Below are 19,922 nucleotides of genomic sequence, written 5' to 3'. Positions count from 1 at the left end.
AATAGAGCCTGATGCTTGCACCCAGAGCCACTCCATGTCACAGTCCAAGGAGCCCTCTCACCATCCATACCCCTTGATCCAACCCCAGAGCACCCTCCTGCACCCCAGATCCCTCATGCCTAGTCTGCACCCTCAGCCACAGCCCTTATACGCTGCCACACCCCAACCCCCGGCACAGCCCTATCCCACACTATGAACCTATCAGCCACAGCATGGAGTCCCTTCCTGTACCTCCAAATTGTTCAGCCTTGGCCCCACAACAGAGCCCACACCCCCTCCACATCCTAACCCCCTACCTCAGCCCAATGAAAATGAGCAAGTGAGTGAGGGTAAGGAGAGTGAGCAACTGAGTGAGGAAGGGATGGAGTGAGTGTGCCTCAGAAAAGGGGTGGGTGTTTGGTTTTGTGCTAGTAGAAAATGGACACCCTCTTTAAGAGTTTCGGGTTGGATGTGAGTCAAGGACCATTGGATGAAGGGGAAGAGCTTGGAGCTGGATTTAGGTCAATGTGAGAGGACAAATAAGGGGCTGAATGTGGGGCAGCAGAAGGAGGGTGCAGAGGGGACAATATGGGTCTGGGAGCAGGAAGTGAGGGGAGAGAAAGCTTTGGACCCCCTAAAAATTCTGATTGTACCCCGATAAGACAAAGCATAAACCAATTAATGCCTCAGGAGTCATCAAGTCCAGCCCCCTGTGCAAAGCAGGACCAACCCCAACTAAATAATCCCAGCCAAGGCTTTGTCAAGCGAGACTTAAAAACCTCAGGGAAGGAGATTCCACCACCTCCCTAGGTAACCCATTCCAGTGCTTCACCACCCTCCTAGTGAAATAGTTTTTCCTAATAGCTGACCTAGACCTCTCCCACTGTAACTTGAGACCATTGCTCCTCATTCAGTCATCTGTCACCACTGAGAACAGCCTCTCTCCATCTTCTTTGGAACCTCCCTTCAGGAAGTTGAAGGCTGCTATCAAATCCCACCTCATTCTTCTCTTCTGAAGACTAAATAAGCCCAAATCCCTCAGCCTTTCCTCATAGGTCCTGTGCTCCATCCCCCTAATCATTTTTGCTGCCCTCCACTGGACCTTCTCCAATGTGTCCACATCATTTCTGTAATGGGTATCAGAACTGGACACAGTACTCTAGATATGGCCTCACCAGTGCAGAATAAAGGGGAATAATCACTTCTGGAATTGCTCCTTCTAATTCACCCTAATATGCCATTAGCCTTCTTGGCTACAAGGGCGCACTGTTGACTCACATCCAGCTTCTCAAGCACAGTAATCCTTAGGTCTTTTTCTGCCGAACTGCTGTTTAGCCAGTCAGTCCCCAGCCTGTAACAATGCTTGGGATTCTTACATCCCAAGTGCAGGACTTGGCACTTCTCCTTATTGAACCTCATCAGATTTCTTTTGGCCCAATCCTCTAATTTGTCTGGGTTATTCTGGGCCCCATTCCTACCCACCACATATCTACCTCTCTCCTAGCTTCTGCATCTGCAGACTTGCTGAGGGTGCAATCCATCCCCTTATCCAGGTCATTAATAAAGATGTTGAACAAAACCTGTCCCAGAACTGACCACTGACACTGACCTACCAACCAGACATCAAGCCATTGATCTGCTGAGCCCAACAATATAGCCAGCTTTCTATACACCTTATAGTCCATTTATACAATCCATATGTCTTTAATTTGCTGGCAAGAATACTGTGGGAGACCAAATCAAAAGCTTTGCTAAAATCAAGATGTATCACGTCCACTGCCTTCCCCATATCCACAGAACTAGTTACTTTGTCATACAAGGCAATCAAGTTGGTCAGGCATGACTTGCCCTTGGTGAATCCATGTTGACTGTTCCTGATCACTTGCTTCTCTTCCAAGTGCTTCAAAATGGTTTCCTTGAGGATCCTACCCATGATTTTTCCAGGGACTGAGGTGAGGCTGACCAGTCTGTAGTTCCCTGAATTGTCCTCCTTCCCTTTTTTAAAGATGGGCGCTACATTTGCCTTTTCCCAATCATCTGGGACCTCCCCCGATCTCCACAAGTTTTCAAAGATAATGGCCAAAGGTTCTTCAATGACATTTGCCAATTCTCTCAGTACCCTTGGATACATTACTCATAGACTTTAAGGTCAGAAGGGACCATTTTGATCATCTAGTCTGACCCCCTGCACAATGCAGGCCACAGAATCTCACCCACCAACTGCTAGAATAATCCTCTCACCTATATCTCAGATATTGAAGTCTTTGAAATGATGGTTCAAAGACCCCAAGATGCAGAGAATCCTCCCGCTAGTGACCCGTGCTCCATGCTACAGAGGAAGGCAAAAAACTTAAATCCGGCCCCATGACTTAGAGTATGTCCAACATTTCTAAATATTTCTTATCCCGTTTGTCCTTCACCGAGGGCTGCCCACCTCTTTCCCTTACTGTTTCTGTAATAATCAGAGACCAACGCTTTGCACTGTTCTCTCTTACCACATATTTTTCTATTTTTTCTCTCTTTTCTATTTTTTTTTAGAAATAGTTCTGTACCAAATCCCTGATTCTGTCTTTTGAATTAGAAAATATGTGCATTACAAAGGCAAAAGTCCCTGCTTATGTCTTGGTACTGAACATAAAATACACGGTTTCATGGATGTAATTGTGCCTCGTATGTAGTGGTGAAATGTCACTGTTAAATTTATCAGAGGGGTAGCCGTGTTAGTCTGAATCTGAAAAAGCGGCGAGGAGTCCTGTGGCACCTTGTAGACTAACTGAAGTGTTGGAGCATAAGCTTTCGTGGGCAAAGACCCACTTCGTCAGATGCATCTGACGAAGTGGGTCTTTGCCCTCGAAAGCTTATGCTCCAACACTTCAGTTAGTCTACAAGGTACCACAGGATTCCTCGCCGCTTTGTTAAATTTATGTGTTTAGAAAGTTTATAAGATAAATCCAAGTGCACCCTAAAATACTTTTATTTATCTAGAGCATAAAACTGAAACTTTTTTGTACATGCTAATGGGGAGTCCTTGCTCCCTGCCAAGACATGATGTGAACGTCTTAGTGCTGTACAAGATGCCGGTTTTTTGCACAGTTGAAATAAAGTTCCACATCCTATTTTTAAACCGTGACATGATCTGAGATTATGGTGGTGAAAGTAGTGATAGCATTCTATAAACTTGAACAGAAGAAATCATGTTGTAGCCTTATGATGGGGATACAATAGACTTTCTATTCACACTGGATATTTCTCGGAACTTCAGAGATATGGGGTTTTTTCTTATTAACCTGTTTTCAAAATAATCTTCCCATATCAAAGTATGTGTAAAAACAGATTGTTTCTGATAGCAGTAACTAAAATGCAGTAAGAAAAGAAGCCTTTTGATCTATTGCAAAAAAACTCTCTTTTGCAGATAAATATGTAACAAGTGTATTTTTGTTCATTTGCTATCAAATTTAATAATAACCAGTGGAATTGAGTTCAACAAAAATGGTTTCATATCAGTCTTTGAATACATACTTTTAAATATTAAAAGATAATGATTTGTATGGCATTGTTATATAATGCATTTCTTGTCTTCTCTTGTGTGCATGTGACGAATTCCAGTTGATAAGCCCAGGACTCTGGAGTCAGTTGTCTGGCTAGTTATTAAGATTAAGATAAGTACTAAGAACGGAAAGATACAGTGCATTGTACTACCCTTATGGGACTTGGCCACCTAGGATTCCAAGTGTAAACAATGAATTAGTTCTCCCTGGCTTGTTTCAAACCTGAGGTGTACACTGTAAATATTGGTGAAATGTGATGGAAAAAGTGTGCCGAGATTATTATTATTTTATCCATTCAATTTTATTTTAAAATAAGAGACAACTTTGCCCCCAAAATTCTGAACTCATTCAAATGAGCCTATAAAAATTAGCCTAATTCTGGGACTTGTTTATAGGAAAGATCATTATTTTCTATTCAATAAGCCAATAATTAGTGGTGCATATCCTTTAGAAACTTCATGCTGAATATACTGTACAAATGACAACATGCTTATATTCTCTACAGTGGAATTCAGTCAACTCTTTGAAATCTCAGGGCCCAGTCCAAAACCACTGAAGAGTAAGGAATTCTTCCTGTGACTTAAACAGGCATTGAACCGGTTCCTAAATGAGAGTTTAGTAAAATGTACAATTTCTGGGCACTCTTATTATTAGTATCTTCAAAAGAAGAGGTTTTTAGGACATCACACTGTCTTTTTTCTCCTGTTAGAAAAGAGCCCATGTCTCTTGTTCTTTCATTAGCATTGAATAGTTACTGAGGTACACAAAACAGAGGAAAATATTTTCTGAAGTGCTAGCAGTGATTCATACTAAAAATAGTAAATATGAGCATTGCCACAAATTGGTAGGCAACATTTTCAGAACTGCAAAGTTTAACTGTCTGTAAGATCACTAGAGGAGTGATAGAAAGGGGTAATTTAGCAAGCATATTGCAGCAACATGCTGTGCAATGTAGAGCACTGGGTAGCAATTAATTTTTGTTAATGAATTTAAAACTAGATGTATGGAAATGGTTATATAAAATGTATACACTGCTAAACAGCTAACTAGTCCTTGGGGGTCTGTGCTTTAATTATCTGTATGTAAATCATTTCAACCAGAGTAATCTAATGAGTCAAAAAATGCTAGGAAATTTGGATCTGGATTTGTAAGGGCTATAAGACACTTCTCCTTCCCACCTAGATACCCTACTTCACTAAAAGGCCTTTACAGATAAGCGGTTACTATCTTTTAATTAAACATTGCCTACGAAAAGAATAGTTTATGAAGAGAAATTAGGATTTAGTAATGCTGTCTGAAGTAGTATCACTGAATTCTGGGGATTCCCATGGTAGGAAATGTATGCTGAGGAGTATTGAAAACTATCTAGCTTCTACATAGATTATACTTAGGTGACTCATAAGGATATCACTGAATCCTAGTCTTTCTATTTGATGGGGAGGGGAGGAGTATTTTCATTCTGTAGAAAAGGAATAAGACAAATATGCAGGCTACTGTTTTCTTGCAAGTCTGACCACGTCTGTTAGAATCAGAATGTGTCTCATGCATGCTGAAGTTAAATCATTGTGCTAATTGAACTCCTTTATGCACGGACTAAGATTTTCTCTTAACTGGAAATAAAGATAAAGAGCTACTGTATATTTTTCAGTTTACAGTTATCTTAAATAAATTGTAAAATTGAACCAGAAATTACAGTGGAATCAATTTATAATCAGATCACTAATATAGCATGATACCTGATGGGGGGAAGGGGCGGCGGGTCTCAGAGGTTTTTGCTACCATTAGAATTTGTGTTTGTGCTGTATCTGGACATATTAAGTATTCTCAATGGTTTTTGGAATGCTCGTAACACCACACTATTTTCCCTCCCATTTCTCTCTCTCTCTCTCTCTCTCTCTTTTAAAGTGGGATCTTTATAACATGATTACACATGTTGCAGTTACCTACTAGAGGGAAAGCTCTAGTTGGGCTGCTGATGTGGATATGAGCTATATAAGCAGGCAAAAAATGGTTCAGATTCCTAATGATTAACAACTACTACAAAATTCATATAAAAAATGGGAACACACACATATTGTTCACTATACATTGTCATTTAGCTTGGTCGGATGCTCATTTTAAAAGTGCAACTATAAACTTGGGAACAATCTCCTAACTTAGTTCAGATTTTAATTGTTCCAAAGAGGAGGGGGGAAAAGCAGGTGTGTGAGTTTAGCTTCTGTGCAGACAGCTCCGTGCTGTGTATTCAGCAAATGCACTTGGAACCAGCTGCATGTTTTAAAAAGCTCCTTAACTCAAACTGCTTATGGTCTGAAATATCCAAATAGTTAGCATTCTTTCCAGATTGATATGATTGAGACCTTTACTTGAACTGACCTCAGAAGGAATAGAAGACTAATTGAGGCAGCCCTAGACTAGCTCTCTAGAGGTGTAAAACACTGCGCATGGTATCTGGTGCATGCATAAAGAGGTTTACACAGTGGGAAGGAGAACAAGGGGAAAAAGAGGTGGTTTTCCTTCTCCTCTCTTTCCCTCTTTCTTTTAGTAAAAAATAATTTCATTTTCATCTTCATATTGCTACACAGTAAGCTAATAAGCACAAAAGTATAATGTACCCAAACAATGTGTAAGGTAAAATTAGGACAGTACTCAGGTGCCTCAGGGCTGTAATTAAAGCACTCTGGATAAAGAGAGATATTGCACCTTAGATTTATGTTCTGAGGAGAAAAAAGTGGAAAGTGAAATACAGCACAAGAAACCCTTAATTCCAATGTATTCAACTCACCCATCAGAAGAAATGGCATTAATTCAGGTACCCAATTACTGTAATGTGGTTCAGAGCACCTCAATAGGTGTTTCAATCTCAAGCCAGGACTAACATTTGTAATCCTTTAAATGCACTTAAGAAATTGATGTTACAGCCCCACAATCTGTTAGGGGCCTTGCTTCCTGGCTGATTGCAAAGTATCCCACCATTAATTGGATCATCAGAATGTGATCCGCGTCCTGGTCCTCGGATTATGTAAGACTGACTTTGCTCTGACGCGTTGAACCAGAGGCTTCTTTTGCTGGATATTTTGACCCTTAATGTAGATAAGTGGTATTTTTCATCAATCTTAGCTTGCATTAAAAAAGGGAAATGTCAATTCAATGTGGGGCGTTTAACTTAATTCAACATCTTTTAATTTAATACCTTGGAAAAGTTAGTCCATCTCCGACCTACTTCATACTTCAGCTGATGGAATATTTTGTAAGACACTATTGGCAATACATTGTCTCGCTCCTCAAATAAAATCAAGTTCCCAAAGTCTTCATTCTTTGTCCCTCTGTGGAAAAAAAGGATAAAGAGGGACAACTTGTTCTATTGCCTGCACTTGGAATGGACTTGCTTCCCCGATAGTCCCTATCTTTGCTTGAGAGAAAAAAAAATCTACATTTTTTTCCATTCTGTGCTCCGCTGCTTTTCATTTTAGACTGCATATTTCCTCAGGATTGTGTGGGTCAAGAGCACTGCTCCCTCTTCTCACACCTATTGTTGAATGGAATTTTGATAAAATGCCTCACTTTCATTAATTTGCTGGATACATTTAGTAATGTCAGTGCCCAAGTACTAACAGTGGATTTGAACCTCCTCTGTTTGAATCAGATCTGAAGCCCATTGAAATTAATGAAAAGATTTGGATCAGGCTCATTATCTCCAGAGCTGATGCAGGCAGTGGGAGTGTATCCTTCCCTGTACTGCCTCAACATGTCTCCACTCTGACCTGGAGGAACTGTTTGTAAGTATGTGATCCCCTCCCCTCCTCCCCCCGAATCCTCTACTGTGTAGCTGCCCGAGTCCTCTCCCTAACCTCCTACTCCAGAGGCCAAAAGCGGTTTTCTCACTTCTGGGGACATAGTCAACTGAGTTCAAAGTCCATTGCAGCCCACGTAGTTAGTCACCCAGTTGAAATAGCAAGGTGCCCTGTGTCCTTTGCTACAGTGAATGCTGAGTATATTTGACCCTGATAACATTATTGAGACAACCATTTGCAATGCATGTTTGTGGGGTGCTCCTATGTTTGACACTTAATGGTGACCGTTGTTTCAAACGTAACTTAAGGATGAGGGAATTGTTCAGTTTCCATCTCCAGAGAGGCCAACAGAATTGCCAGGCCCTTCGGCATGGGGGAGAGGGGGTGGTTCTGCGCTCCTGGAAGGGTCTGGGCCTTGGGTGGAAGGGGCAGGGCTGGGGACTAGCCTCTCCCACCAGCCCTTCAGCTATACCCTTGAGTGTCACCTGGGGCTCTGGTGGTGATTTTTAAAAGGTCCAGGACAGCAGCTGTGAGCCCCTGGCCTTTTTGAATTGCCAGCCCCCAGTGAAGTTGTCCTCTTCTTACTGCCCTCCCATCAGCAGACCTACCCATGTCTTATCAGTCCTTGACATCTTTCCTGGGGCTGCCAGCAGCATTGCTTAGTGGTGGAGATGTTCCCAGTGGTGGAGATGTTCTTTGGGAGCTCTCTCCAGAAGAGCTCTGCACTGTGTGATTTTGCCTTTTCCATGGCAGAAATGCTTTTGCCTCCATAATGGCAGCGTTATGTGTGTTAGTCTGTTAGTATCATACCTCCTTTTTCTGCCACTGATGTTCAACTTTCATTCCTGTCTGCTTTTTGGCCACTTGGTTGGGCAGAGATATCTGTGAGGGCCTTTTTTAAAAATTTGGCAAGATCCAAGAGTTTTCTGGCCAGGCTCATTCAGGTCTTGAAGTGGGAGGAGTTTCTACCTGAAGGAGGAAGTGAGCTGACCAGGAGAGGAGAATGGTTCTTGCATTTCTTATGTTTATGTTTAGGGAATGTGGTATGAAATACAGAGATTACCAGTGAGAAATCTAAGATGGAGAGTTTAGATAGGAGGTTTTGGGCTATCCAAAAGAGTTGTGTGACACTTATCATATGTCTAACAGTGTTACTATCACCTGGGAAACCTTCATGTCTGAAGTTTGATAGCGTTCATGCCTGGGATAGTCAAATCCCTGGACATTCAGATTTGGTTGAATGCAGTCAAAGAATTTTGATCTCGGAATCGGTATGTGTGTTCTGCATTTAGCTACGGAAAGAGAAAGAATGGATATGTACTTCTGGGTGTGTGGTAAGTGGTGGGAAACTGGAGAAAGAGAACTAGGTAAGCCAACCCCAGGCCTGCATCATCAGCCAGGTTTCAAGGATCCAGACCAGGTGACTTTTTGATAATATGATACTAGATTATTAAGGATTTATTTACTATACATCTTGCATTGATCAGCATGAGGTTGAGGTCCTGCTCTTTGTTAGTTTTGAGTTTGTGTGAGGTAGCTGTTTGCTTTGAAGCCAGTAGAGCTGTGGGTTCAACTTTAAACCAGGGCTGAATTTGGCTCAGTCTCTCCAAACCTAGAATATCTCATGAGCAAGAAACAAAACTTGGTTTTTATAGCAGTGCAGGGATGGGACCAGCTAAATAGCTGTCATGACTGCTGTATGACAGTAAAGGAGAAGCTAAATCTTTTGGAGTATTTGTGGCTACTCTAATAACTGTAGTACTTGTATAAAAACAGCATTTACCAGCAGGCTTTTCACTAGAATAAGAAGCTTGTGAGTGTTCTTCCACTGTATGAAGGTGAATGGAAACATTTTGCAACTGTCTTTCTGACCAACTGATTGCAAACACAGTCAATGTATCTCAGGGTAGTCTGTGGCATGGAGTTGCATTGTAAGTGCGTCACTTACAATCTATTTAATTGGAGTCTTGGGTGACATTTCTCTTCTGCTGCATCCCCGGATAGAAAGCCGATCTACGTTTTTGCTTTAAGAACACTACAAGGTTGGAAAGTAAAGTTGAGTTTGTGATGATGTAGATATATTGGCTTCCCATGCGTTTGAAGACAAATGGAATCTCATCCATCGCTGCTGTACCAGTAGGCTGGTGTTCCTTTTCTGACGGCTTTGGGTTAGGATTTCAGTTTGCCCTTCCTGCCTAATGGGGTCCCTTGGTGGTGAATGCCATCCACACGCAGGATGGATGAGATGCCCTAAGGACCTGAATCAGGCTTGCTGAACTGTGAACTGGAGTTTCCTTGAACTGCAGTGTGAGGATATGAATTCAACTTTGAGAGCAAAAATATTGTATACAGCAGCATGTGTCAGTTAACAGCACATGGTATTCTGGTGGCAGTCTTAATATGTATCGAAAATGATTTTTCCTTGTGGTATCTTCAGTATTTTATGTGAGTTTCATTTTCCTTTGTTCTAACTCCCACTGGGACAGGTAGAGAAAAATGGCCGGTGCATCTGCTTCGTCCACTGTCAGACACAGGCTTGCAGCTGAATTAATTCTGTCCTCTCTAATGATCCGCAAGTTACCTCATTGTCAGGAAATAGCCTCTTCAGTCTAAAGAAACCATCACAACTCATTCTCATTATATGAAACAACACCTTTCGCTAATGCCTGCATCCTTCTTTAACAAAAGCATTCCCACTTCACGTTTAAAGTCTCAGCGGTTTCTTCACTCTGTAAACCTGGGTGTTCCAGAATAGATTGATATATCCAACAGCTTTCAGGTGAGAGGCCTGACATTTTGTATCTTTTTCTTTTATTCCAAAGAAACAAGCCTTGTCTTCCCCTTCATGTTGGAGGAAAGGTTAAGACAGGAGTACGTGTTGGAGCCATGCTTGCTAAACTTTATCCATCTTTTTAGAGCTGATTCTAACCTGCCTTGCCAGATGTTGCCTATGAGACATGTTTGTGACTGCCCAGTGCTGAGTGCTTCCGTCCTGTTGTATTCCATTTCAGATGGATTTAGTGGCAGGGTTTACACTGAGGTTGTGCACCTTTGTTCAATAGGCATCTTGCTTGAATTCTTACGACCACATTTTTACAAAATTTGGTCCCCCCCAGCAATTTAAAAGACAATGCAGAATAAATACAGCCACCCCAAAATCATGGCCTTCAGTGGATGCAAAACCACAGGCATGGTTAGTGCTGGATGTTGCACCCAATCTGAGTAGTTCTTCTGGGGTTTGCTGGAAGCAGTGGTCAAAAATGTGGACTTGTAATGTTTATATATTAGAGTTATTTTATATTTTCTTCCATTCTTTGGGTGGTGGCACATTATACACATGCAGGGTCAGATGTGTGTGAAGCTGAGCAAGTATGTTTGAAATGGCTGAGTTTTGGTTTCAGTGTGAAGTCCAGCTGTTGCTTTCCACACTTTGTACAGTAAAGTGATTTATGCTAAACTAATCTCAGAGAAGCAGGCAGATGGGAATCATGAATGAAGTACTTTTTAAAAGATGAAAAGGATGTGAGTATTCCCTTTCTCCCTACCTTGCTTTCCCTCATGCTGTTCCTTGTTCCCCTTCCACCAATTGCAAGTAAGCACATTCCTGTGTGATGCAAAGAATCTACTAGGTACTGGTTAGTCTGGTTCTTGTGACTGATTTTATTGCTTCTTTCATGTGTCACTTTTCACACTGTCTTTGTGTCACCTCCCCTATCATTTGAAAGGCATACATGCTAAAATAGTCTGGAATGTATCAGTAAATGTTTGTCCTAGAATGGGACCAAACAAATATTTTCCCCCTAAGATCTGATAGGAGCTGACCTTTTACACTTGTTCTGCTTTTTAGGTCTTTCAGCTGTGAGCCACCCTAAATCTACTGCCCCTATAAAGAGCTACATTTTAAAAGGCTTCAGGAGGCTTGCTGACCTTGCAACCTACTTTGTAAGGAGTCTGCACCCACAGCTATTAAACAAAATTAATTTCAGCACTTTTAAATTGTTAATCTTGCAAAAGACAACTCGCTTGCTCTCCAGTGATCCCATAGGTCATCATTCTGTGTGCTGTAAGCCATCGCTGGGGGTTGTGGCTCTGAACATCATCAGTCTGCTTGTGGTTTCCCAAATGCCTTTCCAAATTAATTCCCTTGCTTTCCACTCCTCCCACCCCAGCTCTTCGAGCTCTGGGCACTTGGTGAGCTCTGTGGATTTAGTGGGCATTCAAAAATAGCCCACAACATCTTATTTTCAATTTAAGGCTACTCTATCCTAAATCAGTGCCTCTGACTCTTCACCTTATGGTAATGAACATTGGGCAACAGGACATTAATTCAGGTAGGAAATGACAGCTTTAGTATTCTGAGTGTTAGGTTTTCTATCAAAAGGGTTACATCTCTTGTAAGTTAAGTATCTCTTTACCCATGGGGCAAATGTTTTATCATGTATCAATTTATTTTGTATCCCTTTTTAAGTGCATTTTGTCTGCCTGGCTGTAGAACTTGGAAAGGTTACTTTTTTCCTTCTTGTGATTTGTGTGTGTGTGTGTGTGTGTGTGTGTGTGTCATCAGGGATTATCATTCTCAGTTGTCCCTGCTCCTTCCACATCTTTTGTCTCTGCCACTCAAACCAATTTCAGCTATCCGCCGGCTTTCATTTGGGATAATAGCCTTTCTTTTTTACTGTTGTCTTGTCATGTTTGATTCGGCAGCACAAGGGTTTTAAATTAGCCAAAATGTTTGCATGCTGGGCTTACTCTGCTGCCACTACCAGTTGTAGATCTACTGAACCACTTGATGCTGAAATTGATGATTGCTCGGAAAGAATAAGAAATTGTTGGTGACTACTGGGAAGATTCATTCACGCCGAGCCCCTTTTAAACAACATAGGGGGAGGGAGAGAGAGATTTCCTTCATTTTCCTGCCACCTGGCTGGTGGTTGTGTTGTGCCTGTGCCAGGTTCCTGCTGAGTGATTACAGTCTTGCTAGGCTGGGTAGTTCCTGTGATTTCAGAAATAAAAACAGGAAAAAAACCCCTCAAAAGAGGTGCAGTTAAATTCAATGACTTACAGCTGGTGGGTTTTAACTCACTGGTGAGAGAGTCCTCTAATTTCTTTCTTCTTTTATTCCCTCCGTATTGAATTTTACTTGTCAGACACTTTAACCAACAGAAAGCTACTGGAATTTGTGGTGCTAAACCACCAAGTGGGAGTTGTGCAGTTTTTTGAATATTTTTTCCTATCAAAAGGGATTGGTCATTGATGTGATTTTAGTGAGTGCTGGAATCACCATGCAAAATCTACCAATGATCCTGCAAATGTATTATTATCAGTGTCAGTATTGAAAGAGACTTGTGATGAGAATTAACAAGTGACCATGCTACCTGCCTGTGTAACCCACATACCTAATGTGGTTCACTGTCCCATGCAGTGGCACCTAGACCATAGCAACAAATAAGACCAAGAGACCTCTACAGCAGGGGCTGAGAGCCAGGTGGTTTTAGTTCAAAGGGTAGAGGCTCCTATACTAAGCTTCAGAGGTCCTAGATTCAAATCTCCCTGGTGTCAATTACACTTGTATTATGCATCATTCTTCAAAGTAATCGGAAAATTTTTGAACGTTAGTGCTAAAAACCAGATTATAGTATAAACAGTGAAGTCACAGAATTTAATGAGAAGTGGCTTGACTATTACTAGAGATGCAATTGTATTTCATTATCTACAACTTATCTACTACATTCACATATACAAAGATAGACATGCCTTTCTTCACCCCTCCCCCCCGTCTCATGTCCACTGAATGGCTATGGTATGATGTAAATCTTCTTTGAAAGAATACATTCTGGCATTATTTTGGAGCTTTATATCCCTTCCATCTAGACCCAGAGTTGCCCTACTAGTGGCTGGTACTTCAGGTCACAAAATGATGATGATGATAGGTCATCAGCTGTCCTGCATACAATAGCTCTTCATGTTATCCAGATCTGTGCAAGGCATAGGAGGCTTTGTGATCCATGTCTGTATTAACCTTACTGAGGGAAATTTGAAATAGGACTGTGTTAGACCAGTGTTTCTCAACATTTTTTTTATAAAATACTCCTTTAAAAATATAAATACAGTTTTCAGACACACCATTTTTTTTCTACCATTGCAACACATTTGTTTAAACAACTTAATCGTAGCCGGGAGGGCGATGAAATTTTTGGGTGTAAAAAGTACAAAAATAAAAACGTGCTATAAAACTTAAAACAAAAATTCAGTTTCCTCTAAATTCCAGTTGTGTTGACATACCCCCCCCCCCAGACTTCTCTTGTGAGTACCCCTAAGGGTACTCGTACCACTGGTTGAGAAACACTGAGTTAGACCATCATCCCTTCTGCTTTCATACATTTTGGTAATGGCTAGCACCTGATATTTTAGAGGAAGGTGAATAAACCTGGGTCATGTTCCTAGCCAGCTGTGCAGTGGATTCCACAAGGAAATCATAGATGGCATGGGGTTGGGAGAGAGGAGTGGAAAGAATAGTAAAAATGTGATCATTATGTCCTGTGTTATCACACACAAGAGCCAGGGATGCAGGATGTGTGACTCCAGACACACTATTCCTCAAGATTATACCCCCACAATTGAACAGTGTTCTGGATAAAACAATACACACCATACATCCAGGTAGAGGACTTTACAGCATCTAAACATATAATGATGTTTGCACTTGTATTGTTATAACTAAGCTAATTCCATCATCCAGTTTTTCTGGTTACTAAATTATATGTTGCTCTTTTATAAGCTATCATTTGTCTGAAAAACACACCTTGGTGTAAATTTGAAGGTGTTCCTTAAGTCTTTTTGTTTTTCCCCTTGCCCCTGTCATGTATTTAATACATTTTGGGGAAATAATCTGTATGTATAATGCTCAAAATATCAATCTATTTAATGGTGTGATGCTCCAGGACCCAGCAATGCATAACTGCAGTGTAAGTCGAGGACTGCAAGCTTCAGTTTGCACCCAGTAGATAGAATGGGGAGGCAGCATACCATGATGGGTTAAGTCCTGTTATCGCTCTTTAACTGCTGTAATGTTCCAAATTGCTGATTTTTCTTCTCTGCTAAATCAAGACAGTTGTATTACAGGAAAATATATTGGTAGAGGTGCTAGTGAGGAAGTTAATGCAAAGGATAATGAGTGGCTGTAGCTATGTCCTCCAGCAGACTTTGATGAGTTTTGATAATATATGGGATGGGTCAATCTGCCCTATTAGCAAATGTAGCCAGTTTATGCTCTACATACAAACTAGAGATTTGATAAGGCACTAAATGAGTTTTCCGGCTTTCATTCACAAGGTATTAGATTTCAAAATGTAATGGGGTCATCATGCTTGTGCCACACTTCTGTTAAAATGTGTTCTCTAACGTAAGCTCAAAGGCAGCACTGCCGCTCATAAGGAGAGGAAGGGTTGTCTTGTGGCTGAAGCACAAGACTGGGACTTGTAAAATCTGGTGCTTCTCTTGGCTCTGCTTCAGAAACCTGTGTGATTTAACATCACTTTTGCTCTATTTCTCCATCTGGCTACAGTTGGAGCCAGTTGGCACATTTTTGATTTTAAATGAAATTTCAGCAAAGCCGAACTTTTTTAGTTGAGATGCTTCAGTTTCAACTAAAACTTTTTCTAAACAGTGGGAGGGAGGGACGGAGGAGGAGGTGGGGCAAAGAGAGAAGAAGAGTATGTATTGCGGAGAGGAATGGGAGTGAGGTGTGAGACCAAGAACCTGAATTTTATGCTCTATAGCCAGGGGCAGATGACTGTTTTGCGGGGCCTCGGGCAGCATAACTCCGCGGGGCCCCCCCTTTGCCACAGCGCATGCGCGGTGGCGCCACGGCGCATGCGCGGGGCTTTTTTAAGTGCGGGGCCCGGGGCGGCCGCCCCGTTCGCCCTGCCCTATATCCGCCCCTGTCTATAGCCTTGTGGTTAGGGCACTGTCTGGGTCTGGGGGCAATAGAAGTTCAACTCCCTGTTCTATCTGAGTCACAATGAGCTGAGATTAACATATCTGTTAGACCAGGACCTTAAATTTGGGTTCCCTACAACAGAGAGACTGGTGTCCTAACACCCGGCTTCACACATCCTCTCTCTCACTGGGACATGTAGACACATCTTTCCTAAATGAAAATGGTAACTTTTCAATTAGAAAATGTGTGCATTTTTACACACATTTTTTTCCATGAAAACATTTTTGTTTCAGTGTGGAGCGAAAAAAAATCTTGGATCCTCAAAGGTTTCTGTGCAACAGAATGTCCATCCTCCAGTCAGCTACAGTTAAAACTTCACTCCTACCTTATGGGTTTTAATTGTGAGGCTTAAGCTCCTAGAGAACAGTACTGTTTTATTCAATAGCCCTCAGGAAATTGCCCACAATGAAAAAGGAAGAAAGTACAGGTGCTGGTGATACATTCAGGCAAAACTGAGTGGGAAAGAGTGAAATTGGCGAGATAATAGTGTTTTTTGTTCTATGTTCATAGATATCATTGTTCTTATCTTGTACCAAAATTTTACTGAGGGGTTGTATTGAACTAGCACAGAAAACTCAGTAGACCGGATGAACAACATGGCTCCTAAACCAAAAACCTTGAATGTATACACGATTGCATATGAATACAATTGGGCAAAAGCCTGAATGTTTGCAGCAACCCTTGGAGGGAAAGTATTGCTGTTATCCCCATTTTAGAACTGGAGAAAGGAGATATTGGGGGACTTTCCCATGGCCACATCCCCAGTCAGTATCTGGAGTAGGACTAGAATCCTCAGGCCTTTAAATGACATTGTTTCTCTGGTCAGATTGGCAGCTGTTTTATAAGTCTATTTATTCCACTATCAAAGAGGAGAGTGTAACATGACAAAGTTTTTAAAGATTTGAATGTGTGTCTTTCTTGTTAACTAAAGACATAAAACTGAAGGCCATGATGCACACTCAGGTTACATCTACACTATGAGTTTTCTCAGCAAAAAATATGCTAACGAGGGACCCATTTGCATAAGTCACAATTCCATTTGCATATTTTATGTAGCTCCATTTTTTCACTGGGGTTTTTGTGCAAAAAGAAGCAGTGCAGACGTTCTCTTTTTGCGCAAAAATCCCTTTTCCCGCAAGATCGGTATATCTCCTTTTTTGGGGGCATAAGGATCTTGTGGGAAAAGGGATTTTTGTGCAAAAAGAGAACATTCACACTGTTTGTTTTTGCACAAAAATCCTAGTGAAAAAACGGATCAGCAGAAAATATGCAAATGAGATCACGACTCATACAAATGAGTCCCTTGTTAGCATATTTTTTGCCAAGAAAACTCATAGTGTAGATGTAGCCTGAGTGTGCATTATGGCCTTCAGTTTTATGTCTTTAGTTAACAAGAAAGACACACAAGAAAATTCATAGTGTAGACGTAGCCTCACAGGCACCTACAGAGAGCTCTGTTTTAAGATTCACTAAGCAGAAACCATTGGGAAGTAATAGAATCATAGAAGATTTGTGTTGGAAGAGATCTCACGAGGTCACTAAGTCCAACCCCCTGCTCAAAGCAGGACCAACCCCAACTAAATCATATAGAGTTATGCAGAGATTTTTAAAAATTTTATTTGCTAAGGCTCTTAGTTTTGCTTTCCTTCCAAATTTTAAGTATTGTTCTTAATTCAATTAAAAAAATATTTTATTTGTACTAATAGCATATTGCTAATAAAGATAACAACCCCTGATTGCGTGTTTCTAGCCTTGATCCATTTCCTAGCACTAGGGAGGCATTTTTACCTTTTTTGCAAAATGTAACAAGAATGTCATATATAAAATTACCTAGTTTGAAAGAATGGAAGCTGCATCCCAATATAGATCACAGTGGAAAATGACTCAAAATTACATGACAGCTTTCCCCCCTTCTCTTCTCCCCCTTCCTTTTTCTCAGTCTGTCTCTGGTTCAGCTGCAGCATGAAACATTCACCGTGTACTGTGACATTTTAGTTTCCTGTTACTAATAATTCCTTTGCATGTTTCATTAGTCTGTTATTTATAGAATCAAAAAAGGTCTCTCTCAAAAGAAAATAACATGTAGGTTGAATCCTCAATTAAATATCATATTTATCAATTTTTGGGGGGGAGAAGGGGGAAGGGTCATGTTTAAACTCTCTTTTAATCCCTCTACAGAGAGGTGGTTTTAACTAGATCAGCAGTTAAGGAAAAGTCTGGGGCTGAAATCCTGAATCTTACAACATGCAGTTACAGAGGCTGTGGAGAGCATGAACTCCAGATGCTTCTATAAACAGGACTTACTTGAAGTCTTTGCCTCATAACTCCTCATAAGCTTACTCCTGACAAGCCACTCAGAGCTAGAGAGCTGTATTTTCCCTAATAAATTCCTTTTTGAACCCACTTGTTAGTCAAGCGTTGTGCACACTAACTACAGAAAGGGCCCTGTGTCTTGGGCATAAATTACTCTTGTGTGCCACTGTCTCTGAGCAGCCCCCCAGTTATGGATTACTTTGTTCTCGACTTGACAGGAACATAATTAGAACTGTTGATGAAATCTACCAAATTGTTCCTCCGTGGCCTCAATGGTCAGGAAATTTGGTTGAGTCGTATTTGTCACCGACGTAAAAGCTCTAAACACTTCATATTAACTATGTTATTAATGTGCCCTCTAATCTGTCCATGAATTGGTAACACTTGAAGTGAGCTGAGCTTTAATAGCACCTTGTGATGAATACATTGTAACGCTGTTAAAAAGTTTCTAGAGAGTGGAAAAAAATGTTAATAAAAGGTGGATGTTGCTTTTTTTTTTTTTTTAAATGGAGATTCATTTAGGCTTTACATTGACAGACCGTTTTCTGTTCTATAGGATTTGCTGACATTTTGGCTGTTTGATTGCCCGAGGAGACTTTGTGTGTCCCAGAGGAAGTGAGCGATCTGGCCATAACAAAACCCAACAAAATATTTAAACACCGTTCCGATCTTTTCTAATGCAATGCATTGTGACTAGAAAAGGATGGTGAGTTCACGAAGGGGAGTCATTTCCTTCTGGCCTACAAGTGTCTTGTGAAATGTACACCAATGAACCTCCAGGGGAGGGGGGTGATTAGAACCAGGAACATTTACTTAGCCTCCTTTTCTCAAATATATTGCTTCATAGAAATATACAAATATTTAATATGGATCACAGCTAATATGTTTAAATCTAGACTCAGATCAAGACTTTCCAAAGAGTCTAGGGAATTCAGCTTATGTGTCTTGATTATCAGTGCTTGTCAAAGAAAGGTAGTCACTGATCACAAACTTGTCGATATTTTAATCTTTCAATACATTATATAGAAGAAACAATAAAACCGTACTATTGTTGTGGAAAAATCTGGACTATCAGCCATGATTGATTGAAATCATAGAAGTTACCAAGTAGGTATCACAGTGCATTGTATGGGAATTATTTGTTATGTACTTGATTTATTTGAATTGACATGTTTTGGATCAGGCCCTATAAAAGCTAAACGACTTGGTTGCATAATAAGATGCCTTTTGTAAAGGGAAATATCTATGAAACAAAACTGTTATCTTATACTTTAATGACACTTTAAAGAACATTGAGTTCTTTTTAACTGGTTAAGTAATTGTGCTCAGACAAGTAGTTAGAAAACGAAAATGCTACAATAGGGATGTTCACATGTAGTGTTTAGGGGATGCAGACAGTTCTGACAACATAATATTTAGGATGGAGTTGGCAGTACAGAAAAACAATAATTTCGTGTCTTTTAGCTACTCTACAAAGAACCAGGTAAATTGATCTCTACTTCTGCAATACCTTTGATGATTTGCTTTTATTAATTTTCAAACAGAGCAAACAAACAAATGGTGGGGGTGGGGTGAATCTAGAACCACATAGCCTGCACTAAACCAATGCTTAGTGATTTAAACCCTCAAACATAGAAAAATTCAGAGCACAGCTGAAATTCTATGTTTAACCTAACTGTAATGCCCATCACATATCACATTAGACTACCTCCTGGTCAGAGGTTACTTTCCATATCAACATAAGCTAAAGATAGAGATTCCATCCTGTTAAGCTGTATTTTTTTGCTCACATGGACTTAATTCATATGCTTAAGAAAGTATAAAAACGGTAAATACCTTCACTGAAGAAGATTGTGTAGCAGGGGGAAAAATCTTAACAAGAGGCTCTGATTTAAGTCCCTGTTTTGGAAGCTGCTCTGCCTGAACAGACCCCCAGTCACACAGAGCTGTTATGAATTTAAGTGGGCTTCAGGTAGACCTCAGGGAGGGGAGATATCAATCTGTTTAGCTCCCATTGCAAGATTGGCAAAGTGCTATGTAGACATACATTTTGGAACCCCTGCCACTATTTATAGTCTTTTTTTTCTTGGTTTCTCTGTCTGCTTCGCAATGAATTCTAGGTAGAAGAGAAGGTTCTGGACCTAGTCTTTTAACCCTGGAATCCCTGGGTGCTGGTTTGCCACAGGACTATCTTTCTTCCTTATAACTATTATATACCATAATAGGTCTATCTGCGGGCACAATGGGACTGTTGCTGACAAAGCTGAGGTGCATTATTGTGGGAGATGG

At 40.7% G+C, this 19,922-nt stretch overlaps 1 protein-coding gene across 8 annotated transcripts in view; it reads left to right on the top strand.

Annotated features, from left to right (window-relative positions):
- The window catches only part of ESRRG (estrogen related receptor gamma), a 537,949-nt gene that overhangs the window by 208,891 nt on the left and 309,136 nt on the right, over positions 1-19,922 (top strand). For 4 of the 8 annotated variants that reach the window (XM_075925198.1, XM_014580750.3, XM_075925199.1 and 1 more), the window contains one exon: positions 18,190-18,339. The exons of 3 other annotated variants lie outside the window; for them this stretch is intronic. In XM_075925198.1, coding sequence (XP_075781313.1) covers positions 18,311-18,339 — 29 coding nt within the window. In that variant the 5' untranslated portion in view covers positions 18,190-18,310. Of the gene's footprint in view, positions 1-5,804; positions 7,307-18,189; positions 18,340-19,922 lie in introns of those variants that run through there. One more of the 8 variants, XM_075925201.1, reaches the window with a different exon arrangement.

The sequence above is a fragment of the Pelodiscus sinensis genome, chromosome 3 (assembly GCF_049634645.1).
Source record: "Pelodiscus sinensis isolate JC-2024 chromosome 3, ASM4963464v1, whole genome shotgun sequence".
In the NCBI taxonomy this organism is placed as follows: domain Eukaryota; kingdom Metazoa; phylum Chordata; order Testudines; family Trionychidae; genus Pelodiscus; species Pelodiscus sinensis.
Note: the sequence above shows the minus strand (reverse complement) of the source record. Positions and strands in the feature narration are given on the sequence as shown.